Consider the following 21,835-nt stretch of genomic DNA (forward strand, 5'->3'; position numbering starts at 1 on the left):
TAGTGCTTCAGTTGCATTTAAATGCTTTAAATAAAAAAGCATAAAACTTTACATTAGGTCCTCCCTGAACTGTCACTCCACAAAGACAGTTTTAATAAGGTGAGAATTTCAAAAGCATAAACATTTCGGGAGCCAATTTATGTACCTGAGAATTTTTAGTCAAATCAGAAAAACAAAGAGCTTTGCAATAATTTCCTTGACTAATTTTTATACCAGTTTAAGATCCAAGTGTCTGTGATTTGCTTTTGTTCACTTAGTTGGGGGGGACGGGAGGGGAGGGAAGGTGTTTGTTTATATTTTGTCTAAAGCTCTCAGATTTCCCAGAAAAATAAAAGCCCAGAGATTTTCAGACTTAATAAAATTTATTTAAATTTCATGCATTATGGTAGCTACAAGTGTAATCATATGAAACTGAAGGACAATAACTTGTGCTGTCCATACAATGTAGCCTTAAGTGAAATGAATGGGAATTCCACAGTTACAAAGAAACAAGAAGGATAAAACTCTTTAAAATTTTGAGTTCTGTAAACTGAAACAGTCATGTGACTGTCAACTTCCAGGGAAGGCAAGGGTCACCACTATTTCATTTTACAATTGCAAAATATTTAGTTTAAGGAAAAGTATTCTGAAGAAACTCTGAAGTTAATCCTTTAATCTAATAATGAAGATTTCCATTAATACTTTATTTCTCTCATTTCCCATTCACCCTCTTTCTTATTGTTTGAACCAGGATGGCAACAGGAGATAGTCCACTTTCACCTACAACTACGTAGGGTTTTAATATTTAGCTCCTTCAAGTTGTATTGAGGACGCTTAATTTGAAACTGGTTATGGCTTTATTTTCTCAAGAAAGCTCTTCACCAGTCTACACAAGCTTAAATTGGCTTGATATGCAAAAATTTACAGACTGTACTTGATTCTGCACCTCCTAAATTTCAATATGTGAAAACACTTAGGGTCTTAAATAGTCTCTCTCCTTCAATTCAGAAAGATCTTTAAAACAGCAAGGATTATCCAGCCTTCTAACAGAGAATGAACTAAGTAACTTGTCGAACTGGCACTTTTTTTAACTGGCCCAGTTTTCAGACAAAATCTAGCTCTTATAAATACCAATGCAGGCATTATTGCCACAATTGCCATGTTTTTGCAACTTCCATTGATTTACTGGTTGTTAGCATTTTCTGAAGGTAAACATTTGATTATGCTGTATTTTTTATAAAGACATAGTATGTAGTTCTAGCATTCAAAACCAGCTTACTGTGTCTACGAAATTATGTTAAGTTGACTTAGGTTTGCTGTAGATATAAGCCATTGTAAAGCTAATATAGTGCCACATTTGCGGAAAGGTATTTAATTTAAAGAATGCATTAAACACCATTAGGATGGGGCAAAACATTCCTTTTATACAAACTTGGTCAATTGTCTAATTACCTCATTTAAAACTGGGGGGGGAGGGGGAGAGGGAGAGAGCCTCTGAGGAGTTTAGAAATCTCCAAGTAATCGAACATTTAGAATACTTGGAAAGTTTAAAAGCTAATGCAACAGTGTTACATCTGGATAAAAAACATTATTCAAAAGCAATTCCAATACCAAAAAGGATTTCAAATTGAATAGTTTATTAACATGGTAGTTGTCTTTGTAACATGTGTACACACACTCACACACTGAGTGATCTGCCTGGAAAAAAGATGTCTTAATATGCCAGGGGAAATTAAACATTAAAAATCCTTTAGATTTTCATAATTATAGGCAATTATGTCCACATCACTTACAAAGCTATTGCCGAATCTTTGCAAGGAAGCAGAATTTGAGAGAAAAAAAAACTTTTTGGGAAATTCAACAGTGGCATAGCAGAGCTCTCAATATGAGAAAGCTGACATAATGTGGACCTTTGCTGTGAAATTTGTCTTTGCAAAATATGGGGAGAAGTTTATCAATGGGCAGAAAATAAGAAGGCGGTGTGAAGTAGGCTTTTGCAGAGTCAATTTTCCTCACAGTATTGTGCAGGGTCATCAAGAAAAATGCTTAGTCCTTCTCTGGAACCAGTTTCAGAACTTTTCCAATTGCAATGGTCTTACCTAAACCAAGGAGAAAGATGCTTGTGTTAGGTCTTTATTGGTGAATAATGCACTTACATCTAGAAGTGTGAAAGCTTCTAAAACATACAGATTCCTCATGGTGTCAGAGATAATTATATATTAGAGGAAATTATTTTTCATGACAAGAGTACAATAGTGTGTTAATGGGAGCAAAAATGCCACTCTCTCACAGGAGAGATCAATGTAGATACAAATAAATTGTTCTACATTCATTTGAATTTTTGCTTGCTAAGAGATGCTTCATCATAAGTGCTTTAAGTTATGCTTTTCCAAATTGTACAGGTTGAAGACACCATTCGTGCAAGTTACATTCTAGGACAAGGGAGTACATGGAAGAATTTAAGTAATCATTAAGGGACAGCTCTTAAGGAGCAAAAGCATGTTATTTCAGGAAGTAATTCCATAAGTTTTGTTATGGATGCATACAGCCGGAAGTCGAGAATGAATGGCAAAACAAAGATTGCCTCAAGTCGTAATATTTTGTCACCAAAAGGCATGTTTTGTCAGGTTAGTGAAAAGTTATTTGGGAATACCACCTTTTCCTTCTTGTTTGAAGTTCAGCTAGCTGGAGTATCAGTTAGCTCCTGTACTCTGCTTTACCAGAAACACCTGCTTCAAGCTAAATGGATTTAAATAACGTAATCTTAAGTCATTTTTACTTGACAGCGATGTCATGACAAACTTTTTGTGCAGGTATTCAATACCCAGTTATTGGCACAGAAAAACTGGGGCTGGGGAAAAGGGAACTACTTTTCAGTGTCTGAGTCCAGCAAAGTTTGCAGAATATTATTAAGGTTTCAAGTGCTTAAAAAAATTGATCACACTTAACAAAATTAATTGTGATTAATCACACTATTAAACAATAATAGAATGCTATTTATATAAAGGCAGCACAAATGGAAGGAGGAGACACAGCTTAGTAGAGAGACAGACAAAGAGTGTGTGTGTGACAGATATGCATTGCCCCTTTTAGTACGCTGACCCCACTCTAAGTACACTACCTTTTTAAGTAGAAGAGCAAGTTGAGACAGCAGCTGTTGCCAGCAAACTCCCTCCATCCTGAGCCCTGTCATGTCCCCCACCCTGCTCTGTGGAGATCAGGTAAAGGAACGGGGGGTAGGGGACACCCTGACATTAGCACCCCGCCTTCCCCTCCAGCAAGCAGGAGGCTCCTGGGAGCAGCTCTAAGGCAGAGGGCAGGAGCAGCACACGGCCTGGGCAGCTGGGGGAGGGGGATGGACAGCTGAACTGCCCAGCAATTGATAGGCTGCTGGGCGGCTGCCGCACGGGGAATTTAGGGGGCTGCCGGTCCACCCTGATTCCAAGCCCCCACCACCTAGCTCCAACGGGCTGCTCTTCCTGCAAGCATTGGACAAAGCAGGCAGCTACCAAACATTATAAGGGAGCATTGTGAAACTTTAAACAAGCATGTTCTCTAAATGATCAGCAACGAAACAACATTAACCAGGACGACGTTAAATGAGAGTTACTGTATCTTTAGTATGCAATACCTGTGAATGCATTTCTACTATTAGCAGCAGCCCTGTTGTCTCCTCTCTATATACTGTACAATGGCATATCTGTTGTGCAGCAGGAAGAATAAGGAACATTCTTCAACATCCGATGAAGTGAGCTGTAGCTCACGAAAGCTTATGCTCAAATAAATTGGTTAGTCTCTAAGGTGCCACAAGTACTCCTTTTCTTTTTGCAAATACAGACTAACACGGCTGTTACTCTGAAACCATTCTTCTACAGAGAATTTTCTACTAAGTACTGCAGTTAGAAAAGGGACAGCTAGTATTTCCATTTCCAGTTTCTCATTTCAGTATTTTCAGCGTTTGAGATTTCTTATTCTAAGAGTAATAAAATGGTGTATATATACAGAAGCAAACTTTAATAGTTGCACAAGTACTCTTACCCTCATCTCTTAAGGTAAAACGACCCATCTGAGGGAACTCTTTGAATGTCTCAAGGCAGATGGTTCCTGCTGTCCTTAAACGGGCAATGCATACTTGATCTTGTTTCACAAAACGCGGTCGTGTCTTACTTTTTTCTCCTGATTTTTTGTCTACCAAGCAGATTAAGGCCTGTACAAGAATGAGAGGTGTTAGCAAAACACAGTATCATTGACAATTATATTTTCCCCTCAGAAATAAAGCCTCAGTATTCCCCAAGCCTCTTTAAAAGTACTGTCCACTTGAAATTGAGTCAATTTTGAAAAGGTAACAGTGGTTTACCTAACACTTGCTTATGAAACACTCACCCCCACCAACTTCTGTCATTTTATAATAATTTTTTTCTGCAAATACCCCTCTCCCTTGTTACTGCAGGAAAAGCTACACAAATTGACTATACTTGGAATACAGTGAAACTTACATATAAAATGCTGTCAAATGCACAAGTAAACAAATTGAAAAAGAGAGAAATATCTCCCCCCCCCGCCCCTTTTTTGGATAGTTTTAGGAAGATATTCAGACAAAAAAAAAGTGTGACAGTGGACCATATCCTTTTATGATATCAAGTTTGAACGAACAGTAGCATTCAGGACTCCCAAAGCGTTCAGAAGATTTATACATGATGCTTATTATTTGCTGTGTTGTGTTAATGCACCAGGGTCCAATCTAGATTGGAGACCTGTTGCACTATTTTCTGTACAAACAATTGAAAAAAAAGTTCCTGCTCTGAAGAGCATGCTGTCTTTAAGTTAAAGCATTAATATAAACTCACTGTTATCTCGACTTCCTCAATACAGGTATGAATGTGCAGCACTGCATTATAACCAGGGCAGATGATGGATTTGTGCTCAATTATCACTATCTATAAAGTAATATAAGAAGTTATATTAAACTGCATTCCTCACATATTATATTCTAAAGAGGCAGAGACTAACCAGTTAAGGGCTAGCTATCACACATTTTTATCTAGAACTTCACATACATGGCATGTCATGCCACTGAATAAAACTTTTCAGAAGCAAACAGCCAACCCCTCACGCTTGTTAGGGGACTGGAAAAATGACTGAATGTCTTATAATACAGAAGTATGCTTACTGAAAAATAACTGATCTATAAGTAGGAAAAATAGAATTTTGCTTTAAGATTAGTGATTTCTGAAACTTCAATTAGAATATTCACGTTCGGAGTACATTTGTTCAATTCACTCATGACTTTTTTTAAGCAATGATTTTAAATCTTGGATTAAGATTTATGAAATCACACAGTGGTTTTACAGTAGCTGTGAAATTTCTAACTAAATTTCAAATGGTATAGCCTTGTTTAGAGTCATTCACCATCATTAGATACAAGAACCAAGGAATTACAGAACTATATTTCAGCTAGTGTACCTGGGCATCAAATGTGCGTCCAGAATGACAAAGGTTATTAGGGTCACAGAGTATAAATCCTGGAAGGATCTCCTCCTCTTCAATTCCTTTCAGTCTAATCTTTAGGTTTTCACCTGGGGCTACAGAATCAGTTTCTACATCATCAGAAAGGATTCCAAGAACTTCCACGTTGTGCTTAAAGAAAGCAAGATTTGGGTTTTCTGATATATGAAATGTTTTACTTAACGCACGTCACAAAACAAAATCACTAACACAAAAATGTATATTAGACCTATACAGTTTGTCAGCTACATCTCTACTTCTTCAGTTTAAATATGTTGCACTAGGTATATTATTATTAGGGCTGTCAATTAATCGCAGTTTACTCACACGATTAACTCTAAAAAATTAATCATGATTAAAAACATTAATCGCGATTAATCACAGTTTTAATCGCACTGTTAAACAATAGAATACCAACTGAAATTTATTAGATGTTTGTGGATGTTTTTCTACATTTTCAAATATATTGATTTCAATTACAACACAAAATACAAGTGTACAGTACTCTATTTTGCTACAAATATTTGCACTATAAAAATAACAGTATTTTTCAATTCACCTCATATAAGTACTGTAGTGCAATCTCTATCATGAAAATGCAACTTACAAATGTAAATTATTTTTGTTACATTACTGCACTCAAAAAACAAAACAATGCAAAACTTCAGAGCCTACAAGTCCACTCAGTGCTATTTCTCATTCAGGCAATTGCTATAACAAACAAGTTAGTTGACATTTACGGGAAATAATGCTGCCAACTTCTTATTTACAACGTCACCAGAAAGCGAGAAGAGGCATTCGCCTGGCACGTTTGTAGCCAGCATTGCAAGGTATCTACGTGCCGGATATTCTAAACATTCATATGCCACTTCATGCTTCAGCCACCATTCCAGAGGACATGCTTCCATGCTGATGATGCTCATTTAAAAAATAATACATTTGTGACTGAACTGGGAGAATTGTATGTCTCCGGCTCTATTTTACTCCCATTCTGCCATATATTTCATGTTATAGTAGTCTCTGATGATGACTCAGTACATGTTCATTTTAAGAACACTTTCGCTGCAGATTTGACAAAACATGAAGAAGGTACAATTTGAGATTTCTAACGATAGTTACAGCACTCGACCCAGGATTTAAGAATCTGAAGTGCCTTCCAAAATCTGATCGGGATGGGGTGTGCAGCATGCTTCCAGAAGTCTTAAAAGAGTAACACTCCGATGCAGAAACAATAGAACCCGAATAACCAAAAAAGAAAATCAACCTTCTGCTGGTGGCATTTGACTCAGATGATGAAAATGAATATGCATCAGTCTGCACTGCTTTGGATTGTTATCGAGCAGAATCTGTCATCAGCATGGCCGCATGTCCTCTGGAATGTTGGTTGAAACACGAATGGACATATGAATCTTTAGTGCATCTGGCATTTAAATATCTCGCGACACAAGATACAACGGTGCCATACAAACCCTGTTCTCACTTTCAGGTGACATTGTGAACAAGAAGCGGGCAGCATTATCTCCTGCAAATATAAACAAACTTATTTGAGCGACTGGCTGAACAAGAAGTAGGACTGTGAGGACTTGTAGGCTCTAAAGTTTTAAAACAAATTTTATTTTTGAATGCAGTTATTTTTTTCTACATAATTTTACATTTTCAAATAGATTGCACCACAGTACTTGTAAGAGGTGAATTGAAAAATACTATTTCTTTTGTTTTTTTACAGTGCAAATATTCGTAATAAAATAAATATAAATGAGCACTGTATACACTTCATATTCTGTTATAATTGAAATAAATATATTTGAAAATGTGGAAAATATCCAAAAATTGTTAAACAAGAATAGAATACCATTTATTTAAATATGTGATTAACCGTGTGCTTAAACATTAATTTTTTTAATTGCTTGACAGCCCTAATTATAAACTTCACAATTTTATGAAAAACTTGAGCACAGAAGGAAATTTCCTGGTATCACTCAGTTATTAAAATATAATCTAGCACTTTTTCTGTCCAAAATTCCAATTTATACAACATTGTGATACAGTGTATTTTAAATGTTAGTCTAGAGCAAGTTTCAAAAGGCTTCCATCATAGCAAAAGGCACATACATTTATGGAGAAGATCATACGCAAGAGATAAGTCTCATTCACTTTGGGGAGTATATACTGTGGTGTTCTAAATATGTATTATATATCATATTAGAACCAGAACTAATCCAAGTTTTAAATTTCTCGAGAGCTTTATATTCAAAAGATGAAAAGCTAGTATGCGCCAAGGTAACATTTTCTAAAACATTTTCAGCACTCTGATAAAATGAATCATACATCAGAATAAATGAGTGCAGTGAATTTGTTTGCAGATCATAGAAGAAGATTCTGTAGAGCTTCCTAAGCAGATTAATATAAAATCAGGATGCAGGTTTATGAATACTCTCAATCAAAACATCATATAATCTAATTTATAGACATCCCTTTATATCATAGCCTGTCCTTTGGTCTCATGCCTTCGCTCACCAGTAAGGACCAGTGGGGAAGAATTACATTAATTTGCAAAGGAGTAAGTGAAAAGAATAAAAGGATTCATCCTACCCGCCAAAGAGTAAAAGGTTTACCACTGTTCAATTTTGTAAGGTTTTAGCTCACTACTGCCATGAACAGAAGTGCACATCATCTGAAGTGTAAAAGGACTTATTGAAATATACAAATTTTATGTTTATGGTAACCTGCTAAAGGCATTTGCAACTTCTCAACTTCTCCCTACTAAATTCTCCTACAGAGTTACATGGGTGTCTATTATTAGTAGTTGTGTCAAACAGTTTTGTCATGAAAAGGAAATAGCTACTTAAAGTACCTTAAGCCAAAAGGTACAAGCTCATCTGAGAATTACATCTCAAATTAGTTCTTTAAATTGTTGAGTCTTCTCCCTCCTTTCTCCTGGGGGAAAAATTGCTCAAGTTCCACAGAAGGCGTATTTTAAAACATTCTTTTCTAAACCACTTGCAAATAAGAAATGCCAGGTACAAGAGTCCAGAGAAGCACTCAATATTCACCAAAATAGGCAAATTAAGTTTTAACAAGAAAAATATTCTGTTAATAATGCATTTGACCCTTATGGAACTTCCCTACATGTTGATAAACTTGTCTTTTACTCAAATTTCAGGAGCAATTATTTTGTTCAGTGCTGTGATGATTTCTTTAGTCACCTAGACCAGTAGAACAAATGCTGGTAATTTGAGCCCTAATATTGATCTAACTTGCTCTTCATGCCCTAAATGAAGGTGGACTGGACATCAAATAGAGTAGGGGTTACTATGCAAGATAACTTTTGGAGACAGTGTCTGAAAATTTCTTTTTATCTTGGAATCTTAATTCAAGTGTAGACAGACTGTCAAAAACAAGTATGATGCAATCTTCACAACCTTTGGCATTAGATTACAGAATCTACTTTTAACCACACTATTCACCTAGATGGTAGCAACACAAAGCCAGCTCCTTTGTACTGTCAATTTTTAAATCTTTAATGCAAAAACATGCCCCATACTATTAACTTGCAGCTGCTAATTTTCCAGAAGAGATGACATGGAAATCAGTCTAAGCATCAATGCATTTTGCATAAAGAAATTTCAGTTTCTAGTGTACAAGAGATTCATCTTATGTTCTGGCATGAATGCTGAGACACCCTTCATTTTCACTGACAGTCTGTTGGAACAGAAGTGGTAAAGGAATTCTCAACCTAAGCCAATAAAAATAACAGTAGTTCTCTCAGAGCATATACCTCAGCTTATATCCTTAGAATATGTTTCATTCTCACTTGAAAATGGACACAGTGCGTGAGGAAGGCGGTGACTAACTCCCAGCAGAAAAAGGATTCAACTAGGCAAAGATACTTATTGCAAAACAAACTAAAGCTCGAGTAAGCCAGGCTGATTTGATGACCCAAGAGTTACTGGAGCTTAGTGATGAAGTACAATTCTACTTCTGAATGCTTAGGAAATCAAAGATATACTCAACATCCAGAAAAAAAGTTAACTGCTAAACTCAGATATTAAGCACTGATGTTTTCCCCCATAAATTTTACAAGTTTCCACCAAACACTTGTCAGGGATGGTCTAGATAATACTTAGTCCTGCCAGGAGTGCAGGGGACTGGACTTGATGGCCTCTTGGGGTCCCTTCCAGTCCTATAATTTTAGGATTTTAAAACATTGAATATTTTCAGAGGCAGTTATATAAAGCTGAATCCTGTCTGACACAGTGCCATATACGGAAGCGCTTAGTTCTGATCAAATTACTTACTGTAAACCAAGTTGATTATAGCCTTAGAAACTTCTTAAATACGGAAGGTGAAAACTTGCCATACCTTGTTTGGCATCATCACAAGTTGCTGTCCTTTGCAAATAGAGCCTGATTCCAGCTTTCCCAGGACCACAGTGCCCATATCCTTTGTAAAAAATAAACACTATTTAAAAGCTTATTTTTCTTAAAATACTGCTCTACTTTACTGTTTAATCATAAATGTAGTCAATGCAGATGTAGTCAGTGAAAACGTTGCACTATTGCATCTAAGTTACTATTTTCCAATGAGAAAAGCATCTAAAGCATGAAAGGGTCAGCATTAGAACATATTTAAAAGCAAATGTCACCCTTTTCAGTCAATCCAGCAGATCAAAAGGTAAATGACACCAGGCCCACCACATTTAAAACAGAACTACAGGAATCCTTTAAAAATAAAGTCAGAGTGGACTACATGGGCCATCCATTTGAAGGTAACAACTAATTTCAAATCCTAGTTTCGTTTTGTACCTTATATTTATCCACAATTGGCAGCCTGATTGGTCCATCAACTGAACGGTTGAAGTTTGGCAAATTATCCAGATATGGAATAAATGGTAATCCGCTAAAAGAGTAAAAATATTTATTTAAATAAACATTTCACTTTGGCTAAACTTTAAACTAACTGTATGGCTTATTCATTATAAGTCAAGGAAAGGATTTCAGCCAAACACAGCAGAGGGAAAGAACTTTATCCTCTAAACAATTAAATCCTTAACACCGCTAACTTGTGTATGTTAACATAGATCAACCGTGGTGATGCAAAGTGGTTATACTGCTTACATTCACACCATTTAATTTTAAAACCTCATTACAAGCATTTTTTAGAACAGTTCATTAGTCCATTGAGACTCTTGCTAGATAGATATGCTAAATCTGTTCCAGGAGTGTGAACATAATAGGCTAGTTTTCACAGTGGTTTTCATTAACATGGTTTAATTGCCTTGAGCCATATCAGCAAACATAGCATTAAATGACTATGAGCTGTGTCCACAATCTTATTAGGGGTCTACACAGACTATTCACATCGAACTGTTTTTCACCCTGGCCCCACACACCCAGTGTGAAATGACTGGAAAATTCAAGTGGCAGTACAGCACTTTCAAGATCTCACAAGGCAAGGAAAATACGCTGTTATGGTCTGTGGTAACCTTTAACTCAACATACAACAGAAATAGTGCTTTGGTAGCAAATTCTCTTCAACAGTGCCCAAATGCTTCTGCTTTACTTCTTGGTCATATTATTTTCTATTTCCTTTGCAATGAGAGTCTTCCCTCACGTATACGTAAGTCAATCATATTGGTTCGGACTACAAGTTACAAACCTATACTTCCACCTAGCTTTACTGTATTACTGCCTATTAATGAACTATTACTATTTCCCCAACATGCTAACACTAAGTTACTTACATATACCAAGGACAGAAATCAGATTGCTCTTTAAGGTTTGCTCCCGTCAGTCCCGAGCAGGGCATAAAATGAATATCTTTTTTGGGATTGAAGCCAACTTTCTTCAAAAATGGCACCAGCTTCTCTTTACATTCTTCATATCTATTAAAAATTGACATGCATCTCAATCATGTTGAATTAAGAAATTCCAGTAAAGTTCTATTTTTCTATTTGAAAACTAATATTACAATAAAAATTAAAAAGAAACCTTGCTGATTAGATCAATATTCTGGATTTGATCAAGTTTTCTGGAAGTGACTTGCCAATCAATTTGCCACATGCAGCTACTTTAGCAATGTGTGCTTACTGCCCCCACCCCCAACAAGCTGAGGGAATAAGAAAGAAAGTTTAATATAAATGTGCTGAATGCCCTCTTAGCTTAGTTCCTGGAGTTATTCAAATTATTGTTGAAGTAGATGAAAGTCTGGCAAACTGACTTAACACTCTCTCTCATATATAATTTGTTTTGGGGGGTGGGGGGGGCTCTCCCAAGTTTCAAGGCATTTAAAGTTTTCCTAACTCTCAACTGATATTAGAGGCTTGTGGCTTTGTTAGACATACATGCACAACAAACAGTTAAAATACATAATTATCTACTTTGCCAGTGGATGCTCTGCAGATTATGCCTGTATTCTCAGGCCCACCATCCTTCCAGTCAAGTATCAAAGGAGGCTTTGGCAAAAAAACAGCCCTAGCTGGAAATTACTGTAGCTTGTAGCTCAGCTATAGTTAATTACATGAAAATACTGAAAAAATAATTTTTACTTCATAGAAACACTCACCTTTCATTACTCCAGTTTACAGTTGGATCATCCATTTTATTAATAAGAACTATTAAATGTTTTACACCTGCTGTTTTTGCTAACATGGCATGTTCTCTTGTTTGTCCCCCTTTTTCAAATCCAGTTTCAAACTCTCCTTTTCTTGCAGAAATAACCTAAATTTTAAAAAAGTGTTAAATATTAAAAAAGAAACAACCCAACAACTTAAGAATTCAAATTATTCTCACTTATTCTGCAATTAAATCAAAAAGGACAATGCATGATTTACAGCCTTACGTTCAATAGTGCAATAAACCCTAAACACACAAACAACATATCACAATCTAACTCAAAACCATTTAACAGTACTGACATTAGAAGCTGAGTAACAGTGTACCTATCAGAACTAAATTACATACAAATATTACTAGATTGCTACATTAAGATTTGAAAATTTCAGAGACCACAACTGACCAGATATTCTTATATATGTAATTCTGATCTAGCTATTTGTAGCAACACCATTAAGTGTAGATGTCCAATTTGTTTTTCTTACCAAAACAGCCAGATCAGCTTGAGAAGCCCCGCCAATCATATTTGGAACAAAGCTCTTATGCCCTGGGGCGTCTAGGATTGTGAAGTGTTTCTTCTCTGTTTCAAAATAGGCACGGCCCACTTCTACTGTTTTACCTTTGTCTCGTTCTTCTTGATTTGTGTCTAAGGCCCAAGACAGGTACCTGCAAAAATACATTATTCTAGTTCTGCATTAAAATTTACTACACTAATATTTTGGTTTTCTTTAAAACATTGTTTATGAAAAACAAACAAACAGTCTTTAACTGCCTCAACAACACTGACAACTTTTAGCATTTCTAAGATCGAGGCATATAGATGTAGATTGTGCACAGACAGGACACCCTTGTAGTGCTAAATCATTACTACTACAACATATAGCATTAAACTAATTATACTTCTGTGATGGCTAAGAAGATACCTGTTATTCATAGAATCATAGAATCATAGAATATCAGGGTTGGAAGGGACCCCTGAAGGTCATCTAGTCCAACCCCCTGCTCGAAGCAGGACCAATTCCCAGTTAAATCATCCCAGCCAGGGCTTTGTCAAGCCTGACCTTAAAAACTTCCAAGGAAGAAGATTCCACCACCTCCCTAGGCAACGCATTCCAGTGTTTCACCACCCTCTTAGTGAAAAAGTTTTTCCTAATATCCAATCTAAACCTCCCCCACTGCAACTTGAGACCATTACTCCTCGTTCTGTCATCTGCTACCATTGAGAACAGTCTAGAGCCATCCTCTTTAGAACCCCCTTTCAGGTAGTTGAAAGCAGCTATCAAATCCCCCCTCATTCTTCTCTTCTGCAGGCTAAACAATCCCAGTTCCCTCAGCCTCTCCTCATAAGTCATGTGTTCTAGACCCCTAATCATTTTTGTTGCCCTTCGCTGGACTCTCTCCCATTTATCCACATCCTTCTTGTAGTGTGGGGCCCAAAACTGGACACAGTACTCCAGATGAGGCCTCACCAATGTCGAATAGAGGGGGACGATCACGTCCCTCGATCTGCTCGCTATGCCCCTACTTATACATCCCAAAATGCCATTGGCCTTCTTGGCAACAAGGGCACATTGCTGACTCATATCCAGCTTCTCGTCCACTGTCACCCCTAGGTCCTTTTCCGCAGAACTGCTGCCTAGCCATTCGGTCCCTAGTCTGTAGCGGTGCATTGGATTCTTCCGTCCTAAGCGCAGGACCCTGCACTTATCCTTATTGAACCTCATCAGATTTCTTTTGGCCCAATCCTCCAATTTGTCTAGGTCCTTCTGTATCCTATCCCTCCCCTCCAGCGTATCTACCACACCTCCCAGTTTAGTATCGTCCGCAAATTTGCTGAGAGTGCAATCCACACCATCCTCCAGATCGTTTATGAAGATATTGAACAAAACCGGCCCCAGGACCGACCCCTGGGGCACTCCACTTGACACCGGCTGCCAACTAGACATGGAGCCATTGATCACTACCCGTTGAGCCCGACAATCTAGTCAGCTTTCTATCCACCTTATAGTCCATTCATCCAGCCCATACTTCCTTAACTTGCTGACAAGAATACTGTGGGAGACCGTGTCAAAAGCTTTGCTAAAGTCAAGAAACAATACATCCACTGCTTTCCCTTCATCCACAGAACCAGTAATCTCATGATAAAAGGCGATTAGATTAGTCAGGCATGACCTTCCCTTGGTGAATCCATGCTGACTGTTCCTGATCACTTTCCTCTCATGCAAGTACTTCAGGATCGATTCTTTGAGGACCTGCTCCATGATTTTTCCAGGGACTGAGGTGAGGCTGACTGGCCTGTAGTTCCCAGGATCCTCCTTCTTCCCTTTTTTAAAGATTGGCACTACATTAGCCTTTTTCCAGTCATCCGGGACTTCCCCGGTTCGCCACGAGTTTTCAGAGATAATGGCCAATGGCTCTGCAATCACAGCTGCCAATTCCTTCAGTACTCTCGGATGCAACTCGTCCGGCCCCATGGACTTGTGCACGTCCAGCTTTTCTAAATAGTCCCTAACCACCTCTATCTCCACAGAGGGCTGGCCATCTCTTCCCCATTTTGTGATGCCCAGCGCAGCAGTCTGGGAGCTGACCTTGTTAGTGAAAACAGAGGCAAAAAAAGCATTGAGTACATTAGCTTTTTCCACATCCTCTGTCACTAGGTTGCCTCCCTCATTCAGTAAGGGGCCCACACTTTCCTTGGCTTTCTTCTTGTTGCCAACATACCTGAAGAAACCCTTCTTGTTACTCTTGACATCTCTCGCTAGCTGCAGCTCCAGGTGCGATTTGGCCCTCCTGATTTCATTCCTACATGCCCGAGCTATATTTTTATACTCTTCCCTGGTCATATGTCCAACCTTCCACTTCTTGTAAGCTTCTTTTTTATGTTTAAGATCCGCTAGGATTTCACCGTTATTCCAAATCCTTACTTTCATGCCTTAATTCCCTGAAGTTATGTTTTGAGCACATACATACAATTCATGCTTCTCCTCAGCTTAGAGATAAATTGCTATCTGAAGAAACTCCAACAGATTAATGGTCAACTTTATAATGGAAAAAAGTTTCAATGCTTTCTTCCTTTTATGCACAGATAACAAAACTGGTTTTGACCTGGCACATACAATCCTTCCTAGAGAATGTATGCTTTGTTAAGTTAAAAAAAAAAAAAGTTATGTTATGAAATAAATATGACCTTAAAAATGGCATCAAAAAATTACAGGAAGTTTGAGGTTTCTAGTGCCTAGGATTTCAATTTTTGCCCACTCAAGAGTACTCACTGCTCTTAGGCGCAACTTTGTACACTCTTTCAGATACATGCTCTTCTAGGCATTCAAATGTGATTGCCAGTGCAGAGTCAAATAAATATACCTTTGCTTCAACTTTCTTTCATATTCACCACGCACTCCACTTCCAAGTCCCCAAAACTGTTGTCACAATATCAGAACAGATTTCACATGACTGGAAGTTCAGTTATTCTTCCCAATGCCTCAATTAATATCTTAATCCTTTAATGCTAACACCAGGTTGGTATACAATATCCCATGTGACAAACAAGGACAGAGTTAAAATTGGTATGACGACTGTAATTCTCTATTTTCTAACTTACGCATAAAAATCATCATAATTTCATTATTTATTTATTGGTAAAGAATGGAAGAGTGTGTTGACCCAAACTTGGTGATGCAATTATAAAGTCCTTGTTTCAATAGGGAATCTTATAGTTTCAAATAAATGTTTATTTGACAAAGGTAAATGAAGAAAACACTACTCCAATCCATTGTTCATGTTGTGTCAAAGATTTGAGCTGTAGAGACAGTTGTTTCTTCAATAATGTTTTAATAGTCCCTATTTACTACCTGTATTATAAGTGAGTAGAACCTTGTCCTGGATATAAGGCAGAGCTGATGCCCTCTAGGAAGAACAAAAACTATGACACACACACACACACCCCCCCCACACATACCCCCGCTAAAAAGACAAGTTTTGAGAGACCCAAACCTGAGATGATCTGTTCACCCCCAGTAATTGGTGTGCTACAGCATGTAGCAGGAATTGCTAGGATCTCCTACTATACCCCTTTCAATAAACAAATGTTAAGTTATTTTCTTGACAGAAAGAAGAGATATTCTTTGCCATCTGAAAAGAACATTTCACGATCTCCCAAGGAGGCATACTACAGGAAGCCAGATCTTGCTTCTGAATCAGTTTTCTAGATCTCAAAGGTGAGCATGTAGACATGGATTCAAGCTTTTTTGGGGGAGGGAGTGAAGAAGGGATGGGGAAAAGACAGGTAATTATCTGTATTGTAGCGGTTTGAGATGTGTGTGCAGACATGTACTCTGCTCCAGCTTTAGTGCGCCAGGCATGCACAACCTGAGTAGAACACACATATCTGCACCCACATCTCGAAGAACAGCAGTTACAATACAAGTAAACTTTTTTCTTCAAGTGGTAGCAGATGTATATTCCACTCAGGTGACTCACAAGCAGTTTCAGTAGGCAGTGAACAATGACTGCAGAACTTCTGTCCCAAAGTTTGCATCTGACCTAGATGATGTTGTGATAGCATAATGTTTGGTAAAAGTATGCATGGAAAACCATTTAGCATCCCTGCAAATGTCCAATATTGAAGCATGATTGAGGAATGAGATCAATGTCACCTGGGCTCTCATCGAATGAGCCTGTAATGTCTGTGGGGTGTAGTCTGAGCTACTCCAAAAACCATGATCTGGAAATCTGCATTGAGATCGGCTGACTTTTCATCCAATCCGCATACGAGACAAAAAAAAATTTGAGGTGGTGAATTAAATGGTTTAGTGCTTTCCAGATGGATGTGTAGTGGTGCTTGGCATTCTAACATGTAGAGATACTACTCATCTACATCTGAGTGTGGCTTAGGAAAGTATATAGTCAAGTAAATAACCTGATTAAGGTGAAACTATGAAATCACCCTAGACAAAAGCTTTGGATGTGGTTTTAAAAAACTGACTAAAAAGAGGTTTGTAATTTCCTGATTTCTTGCAGATGTTATAACCACAAGAGTGTCTCCCTTCTCCCAAAAGATAGCCTACGAGTAGGTTGTCATCAGCTCAAATGGAGGAACCATTATGGTGGCCAGCACAGCATTTGAGTCCCACAATAGGTTCATTTCCTTCACAGGAGGAAACAGGGAGACTATACCTTTCAGAAATCTCACTGCCATGGGGAAGTGTAAAGGGTAATCCAAAATGTCCTGAACATGAGCCAACATGGGCTGAATTTCCTTAGATATCAACCAAACGGAAAAATGCATCCACTTAACAAAAGAAGTAGTTCTAATAGATGGTTTTCTACTTTTAATTAGGATCCTCTGAATTGCTTCCGAGAATTACCTTTCTTTCTCCTCTCGCCATGTACTAGCCATGTTGTGAGGTGTAGATTACTCAGTCCCGAATGAACAACCTGGCCATGGTACTGAAGCAGGTCAGAAGGAGGGGAAGAGATTTGGGTGGTCGAACAGACAAATTGAGAAAGCACATTGTCTTGGCCAAGCCAGCACACTAAGTATCAATTGGTCCAACTTCAGTTTGAGGATAATCTGAAAGGGGTATGGAGAAAGGCATACATCAGGTGCACACCCTAGTACAGATGGAAGGCATTGGTTAGAGATCTTGCACTAAGTCCCCTCGGGAACCAAACTGACGGCTCTTCTTGTTGTCCTTTGTTGCACCTAGTTGATGAATGGGATTCCCCATTCCTTGAAAATAGCCTCACCATGCTGCTTTTTAGAGATCACTCATGATTGTTGGAGAAAGTCCTGCTGAGATGGTCAGCCAACTGGTTTTGAGAGCCTAGTAAGTGTGCTACCGTGGGTATGTCGTCTTCCTTGATGCAGAAATGCCAAAAATTTATTGCTTCCTGACAAAGTTGGTTGGAGTAGGCACCTCTCTACTTGTTCACATAACACACTGCAGTGGTATTGTTGGTGAGTATGTGAACCATTGCTTCCCTCATCTGATCCTGAAAGGCAATGTAAATGACTTGAAACTCCACTACTTTGATATGACATGATGCTTCCTGCCCTGACCACGAACTCTGAACCTTTAACATTCCTAGATGTGCGTCCACAATATGTGGGGGAGCATCAGTGACTACAGTTCTGGTTGGCAGAGGATGGGCAAAAGGAATAATACCCTGGTACACATTGTTCTATTTTTCCTACCACTGTAGTGTCCAGTATCTCTGGAGGCCCTCAGACAAGCCTGTCCTATGACTCGCAGCTCACCACAGACCTACTTCAACCAGGATTGAAGAGGATGAAGACAACTTCACGTGTTGAATCATGTAAGTAACTTCAGGCATACACTGACCATGGTCAGATGAGATTGGAGACCAGACAACGAACTGAACTGTTTGCAATCACACATGTGGGAGAAAAGCCCTCAAATTCATCGTCTAGTAGGCCCCACAGAACTCGATTTCTGAGTTGGAGTCAAAGTCAACCCCAATCAATTGAAGAAGTCCAGTGTGAACGGAGGACTTGTTCCTCAGAAATGCCTTTCACTAGCCAATTGTCTAGGAACAGAAAGATATGAATTCCCCTCCTTCTCAGATAGGCTGCTGTTACCATTGTCATTCATTTGGTAAAGATGCACAAGGCTGACGATGGGCCAGAGGTGAGAACTGTGTACTGATAAAGTTGACTGGCGACAAGAAATCTCAAATTGCCTGTGGACTGGGAAAATTGCTAAATGGAAATAGGTGTCCTGAAGACTGAGAACAAACCCATCATTGTGATTCAATGGGGGGGGGGGGGAGGGAAGTAACCAGGATAAACATGCAGAATCTCAAACTTGAATTGTTGAGATCGCAGAGACTAAGGATAGGTCTCACCCCTTCCTTGGACTTGGGGATCAGGAAATACCAAGAGTAGAATACTTTTTTCAGATGAAAAGAAGGAACACCTCCTCTATAACTTCCAGAGCACACAGTCTGGACCTGCTGAAGAAGCAGTTACACATGAGAGAGGTCCCTCAAACGGAATGGGGAAAAGGCCTGATGTATAGTAAAGCTGAAGACATACCGCTCAATTTTCAAGCCTTTTAATGTGTGGCAAGTCACTGAAACATTTGACCACAGACAAAATCTGTGTTTCGCATTTCAGTCGCACATCATGCCATATTTCAAGTTTAAAACTTGTTTTTAAAATATGTTCCCTCACTTTATAACTCAAAGCATTTCTGAAACAGGATATGGATGAGGAAGAAGGTCTCTGCCCAGAATACTTAGGATTTTGTTGGAGGGGCCCTATGTGGTTTTATCATGGGATTCTAATGGAAAAGGTGGTCCCTGCATATGCTTACCTCAATACAATTAATTCATGCCACCTTCTATCTCTCTACCTTGTCCAAACACAATTAATTCAGGTCAAAATCTACCTCTCTGCATTACTTCATAGCTGTTCCCTCTAATGAGGTCCACTTCTGCTGCACGCCTCTCCATCCCTTCCAAGAAGCAGGAGATGCTTCTGAGAGGGTACACAGCCACCCAGGAATTGTTGGTGGAGGAAGGAGGCAGCAAGGTGGCTCTTCACAGCCCGGGAGGCTAACAGTTCAGGGCCCTATTTCATTCACTCACCCCATTAGGTGAAGAGTTTTGTGATCCAGCCTGCTCCCTCCCTCCAGAGCTTTCCTCCCTCTGACTCCTCTTTCATACAGTACTTATAGGGGAAGGGCAGAAATATGCAAGAAGATCCCTTGCTGTCTGAGGATGGTTTCCTTCTTCCATCACCCCTACCAGACAGCTGCTATTGTGCAGCACCACAAATTAAGGCAATATTCTGTACGATATGGAAGCAAAATCTGCTCCAGCATGGAATGCACTGCATAATGTAGCACACATCAAATCCCTGGCTGTAAAAATACTGGAAAAAACAAAAGGAACCAAATACTACAAGGAAAACTTCAAAACAGTCTCCTCTCAGGAGCTAAAAAAGGATGCCATGTTATAGTCTTAGGTAAGATTCATACCAGGTTTCTCTGTTTTTCTCTTTAGCTTCTCTTTCATATTTCTCAAGTGTTCTTTTGTCAACCATTCCTGTTAAGTACCTAGGGCGTGAGGAAGGGAAAAAAAAAAAAGAAAAAAAGACATTTTACATTAAGTACATGGCAACTAAATTTCTATTCAAATGGAGTATATCAGCAGTTCTCAAAGTGTGGCTCGGGACCCCAAAATGGGTCATGACCCCCTTTTAATGGGGTCACCAGGGCTGGCGTTAGACTTGCTAGGACCCAGGTCCGAAGCCAAAGCCCGAGCTCCACTGCCTGGAGATGAAGCTGCAGCCTGAGGGCTTCAGGCCTGGGTGGTGGGGCACAGGTTACAGGCCCCCCTGCCTCGGGTGGCGGGGCTCGAGCAGGCTCATGCTTTGGTCCCCCCGCTCCTGGCGTCATGTAGTAATTTTTGTTGTCAGAAGGAGGTCGTGGTGCAATGAAGTTTGAGAACCCCTGCAGTATATGATCTGATTACTCTGTAGATCTGAGGTATGGTCTGAAAATGGTAACAATGGAATTTCTGCTCTCAGAAGAGCAACTCCATAATTCAAAAAGTAAGGCATGACTATCTGTTAAGAAAGTAAAGGGCAAACAAGGCATAAGCCTACCTACTATATGAGCTCCACAGTTTAAAAGGTAAACAAATGACATTATTAAATTGAAGCATTTTAAAATGCAATATACAGCCTTCTATTTTTTTATTTTAAGAAATTTTAAAAGGGTACAAAATCTAATATATTCGTTTCACAGACATGACCACCCAAGGAGTGGTCTTCATTTAGAATGTCTTTTAAATCAAGCAAGTACTATTTTTCAGGACTGTTTTAAAACAAGTGTTTAAAGGAAAATATACACATACACAGAGACATCCATAATTAGAATAGAACAGTTACAGAAGATTGGATTAGTCAAAACTTCTAATTTGTTAAATCTTAAAACAAATAAATGTTAGAGACAATAAAACCACGTACAAGAGAGACAAAATATACAAGGAGAAAAGGAGAAGAGGTATCAGCAACTAAAAGCATTATATTCTAAACCAAACCAGATCATAAGTAACTGAGTCACTGCCCACAGAACTACAAAATGGTAATCGAAATCAGAAACCTTGGCATATAAGTTTACATAAAAGAAAAATGCTAACAGTTAGGTGAAGGCTAAAGACCAATACCTTTGACCAGCGCCTTCTTAAATTGGCAAGGAAAGGAAAATTGCATTTTTCCATAGATCTTGCATATTAAAAGCCTAGAGATCTATATTAGACACTCTTTGTCTAATACTAACATATCAGTTATGTTGCTTTTCCTTAAAGCTTCAGTCCGATCTTTTAATGGTAAGAATGGGTCTGTTTAGTTTAGAAAGGAAACTAGTAAGTGGGGAAATTATAGCAGCATTCAGAATAATTAATGGCTGAGAGAAGGTAGAGACCCTATTTACTTTTTCTCATAATAAAAAAGGGATATGCAACAAAATTTAAAAAGGCATACATTTTTTAAAAAACTACAGAACTTATAGAACTAATTGACACAAAGTATAAACACAGAACTTTTAAAAATTAACACCTAAGTGGATAATGAGTGCTTCCAGTGACAGATTAAAATATACTCTTGTGGTTTAAGAGTGTGACATCGTGCGGCATAGTAAAAGCCAACTTCTAAAAGGCTGGCCTTATGAAAACACTTCTCCTATGGGAAAGTTATTCCAGATTTGTTC

The 21,835-nt window shown here is 38.5% G+C and overlaps 1 protein-coding gene across 2 annotated transcripts in view; it reads right to left on the reverse strand.

The window, feature by feature from the left end:
* Positions 1-343: 343 nt before the first annotated feature.
* The window catches only part of GSPT1 (G1 to S phase transition 1), a 40,937-nt gene continuing 19,445 nt past the window's right edge, over positions 344-21,835 (reverse strand). For both annotated transcript variants that reach the window (XM_077827762.1, XM_077827761.1), the window contains exons 6-15: positions 20,102-20,179; positions 12,584-12,764; positions 12,049-12,203; positions 11,228-11,368; positions 10,290-10,383; positions 9,847-9,927; positions 5,443-5,616; positions 4,827-4,916; positions 4,018-4,186; positions 344-2,078 (exon numbers count right to left, since the gene is read on the reverse strand). In XM_077827762.1, coding sequence (XP_077683888.1) covers positions 2,026-2,078; positions 4,018-4,186; positions 4,827-4,916; positions 5,443-5,616; positions 9,847-9,927; positions 10,290-10,383; positions 11,228-11,368; positions 12,049-12,203; positions 12,584-12,764; positions 20,102-20,179 — 1,216 coding nt within the window. In that variant the 3' untranslated portion in view covers positions 344-2,025. The remainder of the gene's footprint in view (positions 2,079-4,017; positions 4,187-4,826; positions 4,917-5,442; positions 5,617-9,846; positions 9,928-10,289; positions 10,384-11,227; positions 11,369-12,048; positions 12,204-12,583; positions 12,765-20,101; positions 20,180-21,835) is intronic.

The sequence above is a fragment of the Eretmochelys imbricata genome, chromosome 10 (genome assembly GCF_965152235.1).
Source record: "Eretmochelys imbricata isolate rEreImb1 chromosome 10, rEreImb1.hap1, whole genome shotgun sequence".
Lineage (NCBI taxonomy): Eukaryota > Metazoa > Chordata > Testudines > Cheloniidae > Eretmochelys > Eretmochelys imbricata.